The sequence below is a fragment of the Phoca vitulina genome, unplaced genomic scaffold (genome assembly GCF_004348235.1).
Source record: "Phoca vitulina isolate PV1807 unplaced genomic scaffold, GSC_HSeal_1.0 scaffold12, whole genome shotgun sequence".
In the NCBI taxonomy this organism is placed as follows: Eukaryota; Metazoa; Chordata; class Mammalia; order Carnivora; family Phocidae; genus Phoca; species Phoca vitulina.
The window spans coordinates 11392637-11407696 of record NW_022589715.1 but is presented as its reverse complement, the minus strand read 5'-3'; the positions used below and the strand labels follow the sequence as shown (position 1 = coordinate 11407696).

At 48.2% G+C, this 15060-nt stretch overlaps 1 protein-coding gene across 4 annotated transcripts; it reads right to left on the bottom strand.

Annotated features, from left to right (window-relative positions):
- Nucleotides 1-4074: 4074 nt before the first annotated feature.
- CHCHD5 (coiled-coil-helix-coiled-coil-helix domain containing 5) lies at nt 4075-12834 on the bottom strand. 4 transcript variants are annotated; one of them, XR_004300284.1, is made up of 6 exons: nt 12122-12834; nt 11101-11241; nt 10840-11005; nt 7429-8593; nt 4870-5031; nt 4075-4495 (listed from the first exon to the last, which is right to left on the bottom strand). XR_004300284.1 is itself a non-coding variant. In XM_032410481.1 (4 exons), exons 2-4 carry the CDS (start codon nt 11250-11252, stop codon nt 8570-8572), a joined length of 342 nt encoding a protein of 113 aa, XP_032266372.1. In that variant the 5' UTR covers nt 11253-11258; nt 12334-12823; the 3' UTR covers nt 7142-8569. The 4 variants fall into 4 exon arrangements, 1 of the variants encoding a protein (XP_032266372.1); XR_004300282.1 differs by having other exon boundaries at nt 11101-11258; nt 12334-12823; XR_004300283.1 differs by having other exon boundaries at nt 12334-12819.
- Nucleotides 12835-15060: the final 2226 nt, after the last annotated feature.

Here is a 15060-nt window from a genome sequence, read left to right as displayed (position 1 = left end):
ACTGGCTCATATGGTAACTCCATGTTTAACTGATTGAGGAACTGCCAGACTGTTTCCCAAAGCAGTGGCACCATTTTGCATTCCCACCAGAAATGTATGATATCATGAATACCATGGGTTCTTGCATAATGATGAATTTCATATTTCACAGTAGTGAAAAGCACCCACTGAGCACCCATCTTATTGCTTCTTCTCAAATTAAGTAAAGATTTTGATTTTAACAAGTGATTTTGCTGAAATGAAGGCAAAAAAATTTTTAAAATAAATATTTAATAATTCTGAATTCTACTTGTCTTTATTTTATTACTCATCCAACCATCATCAATTATCCGCACATGAGCAATAAATATTAAATGTAGTCACCTTTAAAATGTTGTCAACCTTCAGGTGCCTGGGTGGCTCAGTGGGTTAAGCATCTGTCTTCAGCTCAGGTTATGATCCCAGGGTCCTGGGTTTGAGTCCCTGTGTCGGGCTCCCTGCTCAGCAGGGAACCTATTTTTCTCTCTCCCTTGGCCCCTCCCCCCTGCTCGTGCTCTCTCTCTCTCAAACAAATAATTTTCTTTAAAGATTTTATTTATTTATTTGACAGAGAGAGACACAACGAGAGAGGGAACACAAGCAGGGGGAGAGGGAGAGGCAGAAGCAGGCTTCCTGCTGAGCAGGGATCCTGATGCAGGGCTCTATTCCAGGACCCTGGGACCATGACCTGAGCTGAAGGCAGATGCTTAACGACTGAGCCACCCAGGCGCCCCTAAATAAATAAAATGTTTAAAAAAATAAATAAAAAATAAAATGTTGTCAACTTTTATCATCTATAGCCATAGCTTTATACATGTTTTTTGATTTTGTTAATGTAAATATATATTTATCATGGGAGGAAGATAGGATGCTGAATAATTTAGCATCTTGTCAGTTTGATTTTTTTTAAAGAAATTAGTATATGAATATTCTTTCTGAGATAATATTATAATCTGCATTTTGTTAGGCATCTATGACAATAAGGAGAACTATCCTCATTTTCAAATTATTCTGTGCATCCCATTTTTATAGACAAACCATTATTTCCAACTATTCATTATTCTAAGCTCTGCAGCAGGTGTATCCTGTGCATTCATGTTTGCACACACGTAACCTAAATTCCAACAGGAGGAACGAGATCGTTCCACACCGCCTTCAGAAAGGCCGTTCTAGGCCATGCATCTCCATCCACGACAGTGTTTGCCTGTTGTTCCATGTATTTCATACTGAGTATTCACCCCAAATTGGGCAAGATCTCTAACGTGGCAGAGACGGTGCTGAGCGCTCGCTCACTTCTCCCCCGGAGCGCACAGCTTGGCCACGTTTCCCGGCATCCCTTGCGCCGAGGTAGGGCTGAGTTCTGGTCGGGGGCAGTTGTGCCGCGTCCGGGCACCTTTGAGGGATCTGGCTGTCTTCCGCGGTTAGTGGATACTTGTATTCCCCATGAACCTTCCTCCCCAGACAATGCTGCCACCTTCCTCAGCCTGGCTAGAGCCTCTGAGGGCGGGAGGTGAGCGGAAGCAGCAGCTGACCCCTAGGCCTGTGACCTCAGGCCACCACTCACCACCATTCCGGGGACCCCGTACCTCAAGACAACTACAGCCACACTTCCCAGACTGTAACCTGAACACAGCATGGTGACCACCTCCTTCACTCCTTCTAAACTATGTGTTGAGTACCTACTATGTACGAGACACTATTCTCAATGCATTGAATATATCAGGGAACACATGGAACAAAAATCCTTGCCCCATTCTGGTGGGAGAGACAGACAATAAACAATAAGCCTGATAAATAAGTGCCTTACATGAAAAGAGGTGATAGGGTAAAGAACAGGTCATCAGAAGTGCCAGGCAAGAAGTGGGTGTCTGTGCTAAGTAGGGCAGAAAGAAGGTGGCATTTGAGAAAAGACCTAGAGGTGACAGTCACATGTTTATCTGGGAGAAGAAGTTTTCTAGCAAAACAATTATGCAAAGGCCCTGCTGCAGGGCCACGCCTGGAGTGTTCAGAGAGCAGGAAGAAGGACGTGTGGCTGGGAACGTGGAAGGTCAGAGAAGTAATGAGGAGGAGGGTGCCCAGATCAAAGAGGGCTTCGGAGGTGACTGTAAGGACTTTGACTTTTGCTCTGAGTGAGCTGATGTGCCCGTGCACAGTTTTAGACAGAGAAGTGACATGTGTTCTGACTTATGTATTAAAAGGGATCCCTCTGGCTGTTGTACTGAGAACCCACACAAGGGTGGGAATGAAGTGGAAACCGGGAGAGCAGGGAGAGGTTGCTGCAGAAACCAGGGGGAGTGACATTGGCTTGTGCTGGATTTGGTAACAGGAGGTGTGGATCTGTTTTAAAGATGGAGCCAACAGGATCTCCTAATACACTGGCTCCTGAGAAAACAGGAGTTAAGGAGGCTCCGAGGTCTTTGGCTGGAATAGCTGGAAGAATGGAACCACCTGAGTTAGGGAAGACTGAGGGTGGAGGGATTGGTTCTGGGAGCAGGATCAGGGGCTCAGATCTGAGCTTGGGAAGACTGAGATGTTTCAAGATATCAAAATAGAGATGTTGGGCAGGCAGTTGATTGCAAGTCTGGAGTTCGGGAGACAAGTTTGAGTGGAGATTAAACTTCAGAAGTTGGGGTGCCTGGGTGGCTCAGTTGGTTCAGCATCTGCTTTCGGCTCAGGTCATGATCCCAGAGTCCTGGGATTGAGTCTCGGGGCAGGCTCCCTGCTCAGCGGCGAGCTTGCTTCTCCCTCTGCCCTTCCCCCCCATGCTTGCTCGTGCTCTCTCTCTCTCTCTCTGAAATAAATAAAATCTTAAAAAAATAAAAAGTAACTTCAGAAGTTGACTATCTTCCATAGTTGCTGTTGCTGTGCCCCTCCCCACCCCACCCCCGGTCTATACTGCGTGACTCAGAATAATGAATCATGCCTGGCCGCATCACTCTGAATGACAGTGACTTATGTGTGCAGCTTAAGAACATTGTAGTTGTGTGTTAACAGTCTGTCTTTGTGGATTAAGTGTTGTGATCTATAGGGAGACAATACTAGTCTTTTTTTTAAAGATTATTTATTTTGGGGAGTTGGGAAGGGGCAGAGGGAGAGGGAAATTCAGAATCTGAAGCAGACTTTGCACTAAGCGTGGAGCCCGATGTGGGACTCGATCCCACCACCCTGAGATCATGACCTGAGCTGAAACCAGAGTCAGAGGCTTAACCGACTGCATCACCCAGTCACCTCTCTAATTTTTAACATTGTGAGTATCATGACTATATTTTCTAGGAGTCTGGATAACTCAAATGAGAATGGTTACGATGCCAGCATGACCCAGACATCACCGAATACACAGACTAAATGATTAAGGTGGTTTCATCACAAACTGGAGGACATGTGTAACTGGATTAGGGAAGTAACCGGAGCAGATCACACCGCACACGGTGCAGAAAGGAGCGTCTGCTTGCGCATGTGCAGAGAGGTACAGGCAAACACACACGGAGACTGAATCTTACAAGTTCAGCATAAGGCAGGTGAGCACTTCTAAATCTATCAATAGAGGGGTTTTTGTCTCCTGGAAACATACCAATGCTCAGTAGAAACTAGCAACCACTGAATTGGCTTGGGCACACCACACGAACAAGCAGACATCACTGTATTGTATTGTTCCCTGAAATGATCTGTGAAACTGAGCACCCTTCCATTTCCTGATTGAGATATTGCAACTCAAATGTCTTGCAGGATAACCTAACCCTAAAGGGGAAATCCTGATAACAGAAGTGTTGGCCCCTTAGGGTGCAAAACCGATTCTATCAGATCTTCCTACAGTTACTCATGCTATAGTTCTTCATCCTATAGTCAGGCAACTGCAGCGGGGCAGCAACAAGAAATGTCCTTTCCGCCCCCCCCCCCACCAGCTCTTAGGTACTTTGGTTTGAAAAACAGAGTTTCAATCATCTTCTTAATTTCTACGACGACTGTAATGAAATCGCAGAAAACATAAAAGATTGCTGATCTTTTATCAAAGACAAACTAGGCTTTTCTTATTTATTTGCATATTTGGCAGGCAGTGCAAATTTAAATTTCGGCCCATCCCATTCAGTCCATGTTTCCTACCAAGGAAAATGAAAAGATCCTACTTGTTAGATGTCCTGGACATCTTATGTACAACATCGCTAAAACAGATGTGATTTACTTACCTATGATACTGAGGCATTTTGGTCAGGTTTCCATTTCCTCAAAACGTACAGAAGCATTTAATGAGATTTTTTACTTGATCACTTGTACTTCATTACATAAAATCTGCTTTGACTTGCAGCTCAGCAAGCCCACATCACGCTGATTCCTGGTGTCCGTCTGACGTGATGCCATCAAGCTCACTACTCTCTCAACAAAAGCATGGACCGTGGAAGAATTAGGATTTTCAGTTTTACCACCACATAAGAGAAGAGAAGGGCATCCTCAAGAATGCAGGCAGTTTGGAGAATTATTACTGGAAAAGGAAATAGATAAAGCAAAACTCAGGATGCCTGGGTGGCTCAGTTGGTTCAGCATCTGCCTTCAGCTCAGGTCATGATCCCAGGGTCCTGGGATTGAGTCCCACATCGGGCTCCTTGCTCAGCGGGGAGCCTGCTTCTCTCTCTCCCTCTGTCTGCCACTCCCCGTGCTTGTGCTTGCTTACTCTCTGACAAATAAATAAATAAAATCTTTAAAAAAAAAAAAAGAAGAAAAACTCTTACTGTATCAGACAGAAAGAAATACGTGGTTGTTTTTTATTCAATAGAGGTAACTTGCTTTTTAATTAGTACTATTGGGTTTACATTCTGCTTTTTAAAAGTCTCGCACTTATGTAGCTTAAGAACATACATGCTTGCCTGGACCCAGTTCCCTGGGGCTGGTGCTCTGCTGGGACTAGATGCCTTGGGGTCGTTCTGGTTCTTCATTTTTCTGGTCTGCATTTCCCCCTTTTCTTCACCAGGCCCTTGCATTGTTGTACCACAGACATGGTGTTATCCCCGCTGGCTTATCCTGGGAAGGATGAGATTTGCCTGTCTGCCCACGCTCTGCAGCAAAGGCAGCTCCAGGGACGGTGTCCAGGCATCTGCCCTTGAGAGCCTCAGGAGGGCAGGTCCCTTCGTTACACAAACTTGTCCGTGTCCTTGGCATTTTTGCTGCTTCTTAATACTTTTCAGAGTGACATTCTTTCCTCTGTCCAGCTGACCCAACACACCATGCATCCCATCATTTCTGGCCCATCAGAGAAGGAAGGGATTCAAATTACTTGGGTCTGAAATTGTCTCACACGTCACCACCTCGCTGGTAAATATTTATTGAGTTAAAAAAAGAAATACTATTGTGACACACATCGACTCCCTGGACTCTGAAACCTCTGTAACATCAGGGGCGTCAAAGTAGGTTCGACAACTTCCAAACCTTAATTCCGAGCATGTTAATATTATAAAACACAGTCAAACAAAATTGAGGAATTCCACTAGGCAGTGGTTCTCAGCCTTGCCTGCATATTGAAATAGATATCCCAATTTTAAAATCTATTTCTAAATATATATATATACACACACACAAATATATATATATATTAAGATTTTATTTTTAAGTAAGCTCTATACCCAACATGGGGCTTGAACTCACAGCCCTGAGATCAAGAGTCACATGCTCTACCCACTGAGCCAGCCATGCTTATTTTCTTTCAGGATTATGAATTTCCTTAGAGAATCTAGCTTCTATTTGTACAGGTTCTGCTCAAAAGTTTTTCACAGCATAAACCAAGTGCTTACCTACTGAAGGGAGTGCTGACTGAAATATTTACCATTCTTATTCTGATTATCTTTATCAACAAAGTCAGTATGTTCAATGGCAAGCACAAATCCTCAGTTCAACCACCAAAGGTGAAATGGAGACTCTCGATGACATACTCTGCTTTCTGGTTAACATACCCTACCTCCTCACCTCCGCACTCCTTTGACTGGCACATTCTGCCTCCTCAGAATCCTGAGGGTCATCGGCTCGCTGGACCACTTCAACATCTGCACATGTCCCCCTACACTGACACCTGTCCCTTCCCCGCACTGTTCTCAATACTCCCTCAGGCTTCATGCCCACCACTTCTAGTTGGCCTCCTGGGTTGAACAGAGCCATCCTTTGTGAACAGCGTCAAGCATTTTGGAAGCATTCGTGTTACTGCAAAACCTCCACCAATGGTGGTTGTGGTGGGATGGTCATGGGAGGCGGCAGTGATGGCAGCAGAGGGAGTTGAGATGATGGGGGCTGCTGCGGAGGCGGCCATGACAGGCTGGGAAATGGTGGCTGTGGCCATGGGTCTCATTGCAATGAATGACCACAGGGTGGCTCCCACTGAGTGAACCCCACTGAAGCTGCTGCTCTTCGCTGGTTTTCTCTCCCCCAAAGCCCACTCTGCCTGTGTGTCTGGCAAACAGGAAGCAGCTCGGAAATTAAAATCCCAGCCCCCTAAGTGACCCTGAACAAAATGACTGATGGGGGTTAGTGTATAAATACCCCCACCCCTTGAGGGGGAAGAGTATGTTCTCCATTGTTTCCAGAGTTCCCCAGAGAGTTAAGCTGTTGCCCAGTGGTAACTTGCTCAATTGATAATGCAGCCTTGATATGCTGCTTTCCCTTCCTGTCTCACTTCCCTCTGCCCTGCCAGTGCTTTCTGAGGCCATCTCCCAAAAAGCGTTGCCTCAAAATCTGTTTCTGGGGGAACCCAACCTAAGATAGTGCATCATGAACCAAGGATTATGATTCAAGCACAGATGGCACATTAACAAAAGCCAACCCTATGCCAAGCCGTGAAAGTCTCAACATATTTCTAAAGATTGAAACCATATAAAATATGTCCCTAATCCAATTGCAATTAGGCAAGATAACGAGAAAAATCCCCACATGTTCAGAAATTTAAAAATAGTTTTAAACTTCTAAATAATCTGGGATCAATGAAAAATGCAAAATAGAAAAGCTTGCTTTGTGGGGAATTTAAGTGTGTACATTAAAGAAAAAAAAAAGGCTAAAAATCAGTGAGCTAAACATTCACTTCAAAAAGATAGAATACAAAATAAAATCCAAAAAAGGTAATTATAAAGAAGATAATTAAGTTAAAAACAAATATACAAAGAACACCAGCAAAGCCAAAACTAAATTCTGTGAAAAGATTAATAAATTGGTAAACCATCAAGATGGAATAAGAAAAAAAGAAAGAGGGCACAAATAACCAATGTCAGAAATGAGAAAGGGGCTCTCACTACAGATTCTGTAGGTCTTAAAAAGATTATATGAGGATATTATGAACAAATTTACGGCAATTTGAAAATTCAGATCATGTGAAAACGCCCTAAATACAATTCATCAAAACAGACACAGGAATAGAAACTATTTTTAAGATTTACTTACTTATTTATTCATAAGAGGCAGAGGCAGGGAGCCTGATGCAGGACTCGATCCCAGGACTCTCATCTCTCTCCCCCACCCGTGCCTGTCTGCCCTCTGCCCTTTAGGACCTGCCCCTGCTGGGGAGCTGGTGATCAACCAGCCGGGCCTACAGAACACGTACTCCTGAGGAGAAACTGAGAAGCTGCCGCAGCCACTGCTGGTCCCCACCCACATCCACTCGGCACTCTTCTGGGTGCTGAACGTTGCTTACTTGATTCTTGGCTACTCTCCATTCAGGGCTCGTGTGATGGCAGGGCACGTGACCACACATGGGGCAGGCAGAAGTGCAAGACGGTCAATGCGCATGAAAACTGCCCCCAATGCCAGATGGGCAGTTGGTGATCTCTACCCCAACCTCCTTGCCCCTTAGATTGAGCCCATCGCCCACTGTGGTAACTGGCTTGATAACGCACCTTTTATTGGCTGCCTTCCTCTCTGTCTTACCTCTCCATTCCCCTCCAAATGTTTCTGGAATCACATTCCAAATATTCTATCTGCACTCCAATTCTCAGGGTTGGATTCTGGAAGAACACAAACCGAGACAGAAGAAGTCCAGGACAGCGGACTCTAAGCCACACTGTTCCCAGTAATAAAGCCAGTATTTTCATTCCCACTGCCTAGTGCCCAGGTCTATCACACAACTGGCTCAAAACTCAGGAGGAAAAGAAGTGTGATATTATTGCCCCCTAAACCTCAAGGAAACACTCAATAAAGACTCGGTAAATGCTCGAGTGGAAGCGAGAAAGAGCCTTTTCCCATGTCTGTGCGGCAGGAGACAGGAAGTGGCTGTTGGCAGAGTTAACGAGGAAAGAGGGGTCGTCTTAACCCTGGTGAGCAGGCCCTTCCTAGGCACACTGCGTGAAGCTGGGGAACAGAGGAGCGGGGTTTCCGCCCAGCCAGCTCTCCCCTCAGTTTCCCCTCAGCTGCTGAAGGCAGAAGTCAAAGTCTGGTATACAGAGTCTTTATTTATTGTGAGTCCTGCTGTCCAGAGAAGCCAGACTCCCATCCAGGCCCCTCATGACTCCACCTGGCCACTCTTCAGTGGTGGGGGCATCAAATGGCCGGTCGCTCAGGTCCAGTTTTCCTATGGTTCAAAGAGTCTTCAGGAGGCAGGAAGTGGCTTTGCCTGTGCAAAAGACACATGAACATCTACTGGCACCTATTTTGTGTCTGGCCCTGGGGCCCCTACTGGGGGAGGTTATGTAGACAGCAGAAGCTGCCCTTGCCAAGTCCAGAGTCTGGAGAGAGAGAGGGTATCAGGTGATGGCCTTGGCCATCTGCCATGTGAACACGCCTGACACAGTGAACTGTCACTGGGAGCAGGGAAGGCACCATTTGCTGTATTTACTGAGCACGTGTGGTGTGCCTGGCATTGTTACAGGGCAACGGATGAAGCAGGCACAAATCTCTGACTCTAGGAAGAGACAGACAACAAATAAACAATAAAAAGATGTCAACTGTCTACAAAGAGGAGGATGGTGAGGAGGACCAGGTGTGGGGGGAATCACTCTGAGTGCACTCAGGAGCCACGACAAGGCTGGAAAGGGGAGAGATGTGACCTCACTTCCATTTTTACAAGGTCCTGTGGCTGTCAGGGGAGAGCAGATTTGGGGGCAGGACGGCCACAGGAAGACCAGGGAGAAGCTGGCTGCTTAACCAGGGCGGGAACAACGAGCCCTGAGATGGAAAGGTGAGGCCTTTACTGTTCAGATGCCCAAAAACTTGAAAGAAAGAACCTATGACTAACATAGAGCCAATATACAGATTAAGAAACTAACATGAATAGTATGCCATCATTACTAAATCATTTCTAAGAATTAAAAGTCCTACCTGCTGGTGTCCGCTCCTAGGGCCTGAACCTTTCACTTATTACTGCCGTATTAAAACAAAACAAGGACTACAGGGCCTGGTAGAAGGGCATCTCCCCCATCTTTAGCCAAGAACTCCTCTGAGACAGGCAATGGGAATGAAGCACTTATAAGGCAGTAAGATATAAGCCATAATGGAAGGAGCTCAGAGACCATGGGAGCCCGGGGATGGGGATGGGCCCGCAGGAGAGGTTTTATTGGACTTTAGATTTGGCCTGATGGAAGTGAGGAGCCATGGAAAGCTTTTTTTGTTTTTATTTATTTGTTTTGTTTTTTTAAAGATTTTATTTATTTATTTGACAGAGAGAGACACAGCGAGAGAGGGAACACAAGCAGGGGGAGTGGCAGAGGGAGAGGGAGAAGCAGGCTCCCTGCCTAGCAGGGAGCCTGACGTGGAGCTCGATCCCAGAGTCCCAGGATCATGACCTGAGCTGAAGGCAGACGCTTAACTGAAAGGTTTTGAAGTGAAACAGAACATGGGGCGCCTGGGTGGCTCAGTCGATTAAGCGTCCGACTCCTGATTTTGGCTCAGGTCACAATCTCAGGGTTGTGAGACTGAGCCCCACATCAGTGTGGAGCCTGCTTAGGATTCCCTCTCTCCCTCCCTCTCTCTTTGTCCCTCTCCCCGCTCACACTCTCTCTCTCTCTCAAAAAAAATAAATAAATAAAATAAATAAGTGAAGCAGAACATGGTCAGATATCCTTTGGGATCGCTCTGGGACCATCACAGAGAATGGACTGAAAGTGATAATACAGAGCACAGAGGCTCAAATGAGAGAATGTTAAGAGGGAGGTGGTGCAAGATGTGATTTTTGCCTTAGGAGCGCACAGTCCAGTGAGGGGAGGCAGTAAACATCTAAAGTAGCATTTCTCAACTTTGTTTTTATTACTGCTCCCCAAGGGGTCTTTTAAGACAGTTTTTAAAAATTGCAGCCATCCATGAAATCTTAATACCATAGTTATACTGCATATCTGTTTATGTACTGTATACATTAAAGAGAGTAAGACTCATTTGCCCCCACCTCACCCCCTTACCCAGTACAGCTGAGGGACAGTGAGGAAGGGAACAAGAGAGCAGGTAAGGAAGGAGGTGGCTGAGGTCAGCCCAGGGAAGAACACAGAGAACCCAGCAAGGACCTGGGATTTTGTTCTGTGAATGGGAAGCTACTGAAGAGCTCTAAGCAAATATGTAATGTGAATAGTTTTCAGTTCCTAAATATTCTCTCTGGCCACTGTGTGGGGGGCAAGTGAGAGGGGATTCAGAGAGTCAGGGAAAAGGCTGGGGCAGGGATCCTGGAGGTGAACAGGTCAGGGAGGTGTCTGGACTCAAGCAGGGACTATGGGAAGGGGCAAGAGGTTATCATGTTCTGGATCCCGGGTGCATGGTGCAGGTCTGTGTGGGGGGTAGGGTGGGGCTGAGGATAACTCCCAGGTCTTTATTCTGAGCAACCAGAAGGATGAAGGGGGTGAGAACGGATGAGCCCCCCCGCCCCCCCCGCCTCACCTCCACCGCTGAGGGTGAGCGTGGTGGCCGCACCTGCTCGGCACACTGAAGGAAGCGGCGCACATGCTCTGCACAGTTGCCCACGGCTGCCTCATTCTGTCGAAGACACTCCTCAAAGGCCTCAAAAGGCTCAGCACAGGCCTGGCGGATCTGACGGATGATTGGGCTGTGGAGGAAGGGCATTTCAGGCATTCACACTTCCACTCCACGGCCTACCCCCCCCCCCCACACACACCCCATCCCATTCTTGCCCACACTCACTGGGAGGACGTGCATTGAGCAATACTCATCTTAAGATGGTGACAGTCCCGCTGCCAGGACTCAGGCTTGGCCGCCACACACTGGCCATATTGCTCCAGCTCCCGGCCACAGTAGCGAGCAGTGACCTCCAGGGCTGCCTGCCTGTGGGACATGGTGGGCTGAGGATAATTCCAGACAACAGACAAGAAAGGGAGTTCTGATTTTGGTAGGAGGATGGAGCAGGGAACAACACTAGGGATCTCGGGCAGATCCGGGAGTCTGAAGGATCCTGGATAGAGCCAGGGAGATGGAGGGGAAGGTAAGGCATGAGCGCTGGGGATTATGGAACAGGCTGGGGGCTTCTGGGAAGATGGTGGAGATCTTTTCCAAAAAAGATCTAATCATTCGAAGGCAAGCCTTGGGGTCCTGGAAGAAGGGTCTTGGGGTTCAGGCATCCCCCAATAGGGCCTTAAAAGTAAGATCTTGAGTTCTAGGAGAAAACCTGGGAGCCCTAAAGGGGTTTGGAGTTCTAAAAAGAGGTTTAGAAGTCCAAGGGGTAAGGTCTTTGGTCCTGGGGAAGGGTTTATTGGCCAGTCTTAAAGATTAGGCCTGAGGACAGGGGTACTGGAGATGAGACTTGAAGCCCTGGAGTGGGTTTGGGGGTCCTAGGGTGGGTCCCAGAGTTCTAGGGGCATGATGTGGAAACCCTGGGGAAGGCTGGGGCTCTGGGACAGCTCTGGAGGTTCCTACAAGTAAGCTCTTGGGAACAAGATCTGGAAATCTAGAGCGGGACCAGGGGTCTAGGAACAAGTCTGTGGGTGCTACAGGTGAGGTCTGGATACTGTGCAGATCCTAAGGTTCAAAAGGGATGTTTAGGTGATCTAGGGGGATGAACCCGGAGCTCTAAGAACGGGTCTAAGAATCGCAGAGGTCCCGCGACAATTCTGCAGTCCTAGGGTTGCAAGGTGGTGGACAGTGCCAGGGGTCCTAGGGACAGGGACTGGGTGGGTGTTAAGGGTGGACCTGACAAGTTCCCAATTACCACGAGGAAGAGGGGAAGAGTCTGAACGTTCAGGGGCGGGGCCTGGACACGCGGAGGGATGAGACTTGTAATGGACTGCGCTGAATCCTAAGGGTCGGATTTCCGAGGAACAAAGAAGCCAATCCTTCCTCCCGTAGTGCTGGCGTAGGTCCAGGTCACGGGAAGAGAGGGGGTGCGGCGGCATATCCGGGGTAGGCGCTCCCGCTACTCACATCTCCAGGCCGCTGCCGGTAGGGAATCAGTCAGGGAGGAGAGTCCCGCCTTTTCCGGTAGAGGTTGTCATGGCGGCGCCCAACTCCGCTGTCCTTGCCTCGTTTTTTCCGGTCGCAGAGCCGCCAAGCGGCCCATTCCATTCCCTTTAGGCCCAACCTGTCATGGCGGCGCCCTGTCTCTCCTTCCGGCCCCGCCTGTATTGGCGGCGCCTGCGCAGTCATCGCAGGCCCCCATTCGGTTCGGTTGCTCTACCTCTTTCTACATCCGGCTTGCCTTGGCCCCGGCGGAGTGCGCCGGAAATAAGGGATGGACGCCGCAGCACGCGCTTCTATCCTAGCTGCCCGCCCGGAGCTGGTGGCGAGCGGATGCTGTGGCCAGGTTGGGCGCCGTGGCTGCCGGCTGCTGGGCGCGGGGACTGGGAGCCTGACGCCTAGCCACCTCTGTCTTGCGCAGGCGCTCCCCGTCCTCTCGGGATGCTCGTTCGTGCGCGCGCGCGGAGCCGCGGGAAGGGGGTCACCGCAAGAGTGGGACGTCCGGCCTGGACGTCCCTTCGGCTCAGCCTGGGTCACCCAGACCAGGCCCCCTCCTTCTTGGCATAAGCCCTGGGGACAGGCCGGACTTGAGTGTTAATATTGGCTCCACGTGATTAGGGGCATGTGTAATTCTAGTTCCTCCTGGTGGGGTACCGTTTCCATCTCTTGATCTGTCCTCCAGTGTGAGGCCTGGGGGTACGTTTTCCCCTCTGTGAGGTCGGGCGCGAGTATCCCGTGATCAGAGAGAAACTAAGCATCAGCCCAGCCATCTAGTATGTGGATGTCTTCCCAGACTCCAGCCAAAATGAACATAAAATGCACTTCATCATAGTGTTGAGGAACAAGAGCTATTTGTGAGCAAGTGACAGCTATTTGGAGTCTCCGTGTGCTCATCTGTAAATGGGGATGATGATAGTGAGATCCTTTACATAGGGCATAGTGCCTGTGAACAGTTTAGGGCAGAGCCTGGACCCTCAGGAGTTCTGGAGAAGTGAGAGCTGTCACGGGAGCCTGTTACTGTGAGCTGCTCTGGTTGGCCCTTGACGTATGATTGCCCCACTGACCATCCGAACATGCCTCGGATGACAGGAGTAGGTTTGGAGCTATGGGCACCGAAGGAAAGCTTTTCACCCAAAGCCCTCCTATTCTTCCTTCTTGCAAAAACTTCCAAGTGTGTATTTTTGGTGGGAGAAGGGGGGGAAGGAACACCCTCAGTGACAGAGAACACTGACTTCAATTGACTGAATCCTCACATTTTTCTCTCCTGGGAAAGTGAAATCTTAACCTGTCCCTTGGCACTTCCTGAGTCTTATCTCAAAGTCCCTGTAATGTGCTTCCTCAAGAGAAGGGGTTCAAACGTGGGCTCATTAGTAGGTACGATGAAGACCCCAAGAGGAGACACCCCCTCTGGGAAGTGTGACACCTGTGCCTCCAAGCTTCTAGGTTGTTCTTGGGCTGTAGTTCAAGAGCGTGACTAACTTCCTCTCTAGGGATCAAATGCAAGGCAGACCTATGGAGTGAAGCCGACCTGGGTTTGAATCGGAGATCTTGGACAGAATCTGCTCTCTGGGTTTCAGTTTCCTCCGTGACAGCTGCTTCAGGATGCCCTTGTGAGCAGAGGCTGAAATGATGCCTGCAGAGCACATGCTGTGGAGCACTTTGTACTTTCCTTTTTCTAGCCTTATCAGAATTTGTTATTGTATTTGCTTATTTTCTGCCTTCTTCAAGACCCATGAGGGAATGGGCCTTGTATCTGTCTCATGGTCACCGCTGGATCCCCTCCATAGCATGGGGTCTGGCAGAGTAATAATGGGACAAATGAAACCATCTGCTCACAGGATTGCGTGAGGATAAAATGAGATCCACTCATTGACTCGTATGATACTTACTAAGTGCCATATATGTGCCAGGAACTGGGGAAACAGCAAGTAAAAGACCAAAATTCATACTGCTAAAAAGGGTATACAATGGGATGTGTTGGTATACATAGGCATTGTGAAATGATTACCATAGTAATATCCATCAGCTCACGTAGTTAACATTTTTTATGTGTGACATTTAAGATCTAATCTCTTAGCAAATTTCAAGTACACAATTTATTATTATCTAATGCTATACATTAGGTCTCCAGAACTTACTCATCTTAATAGAGTTTATACCATTTGACCAACATCTCCCCATTTCCCCCACACCCCAGGCCTGCCAACCACCATTCTGTTTCCATGAGTTCAACTTAGATTCCACATATAAGTGAGATCATGTGATATTTGTCTTTGCGTATTTAGTCCCTCCAGGTGGGGCATGTCAGATTTGATGAAGGGCAGGGAGCATGATGGGTGGATACAGGGTGGTGGGTGGGAGGATGCCCTTGTAGAATGTGACCTGGAGGGAGTTGTCCAGTGCTTCGATCCCTGGCCAGACTGAGAGCCGCCACGAATGGCAGCACAGAAACGACTTTGACCAGATGATCTGTGAGCTGGCAGCAGCGTGAGTCCTGACCCTTGATCCCCTGAAGGGGCCATGTGGCAGGAAGGGATGGTGCCTGGGTGTGTTGGTGATTTCCTAATGGTGTTATGAGAGGAGGACTGTTGACTAGGAGAGGGTCTCCAGGACTCCCGAGGGCTCCTTCTCTCCCCTCGGTGGCTTCACTGCCCCCTTCATCTGGGTTTTTCTTTTCTAGAAGCTCTCCCTCTT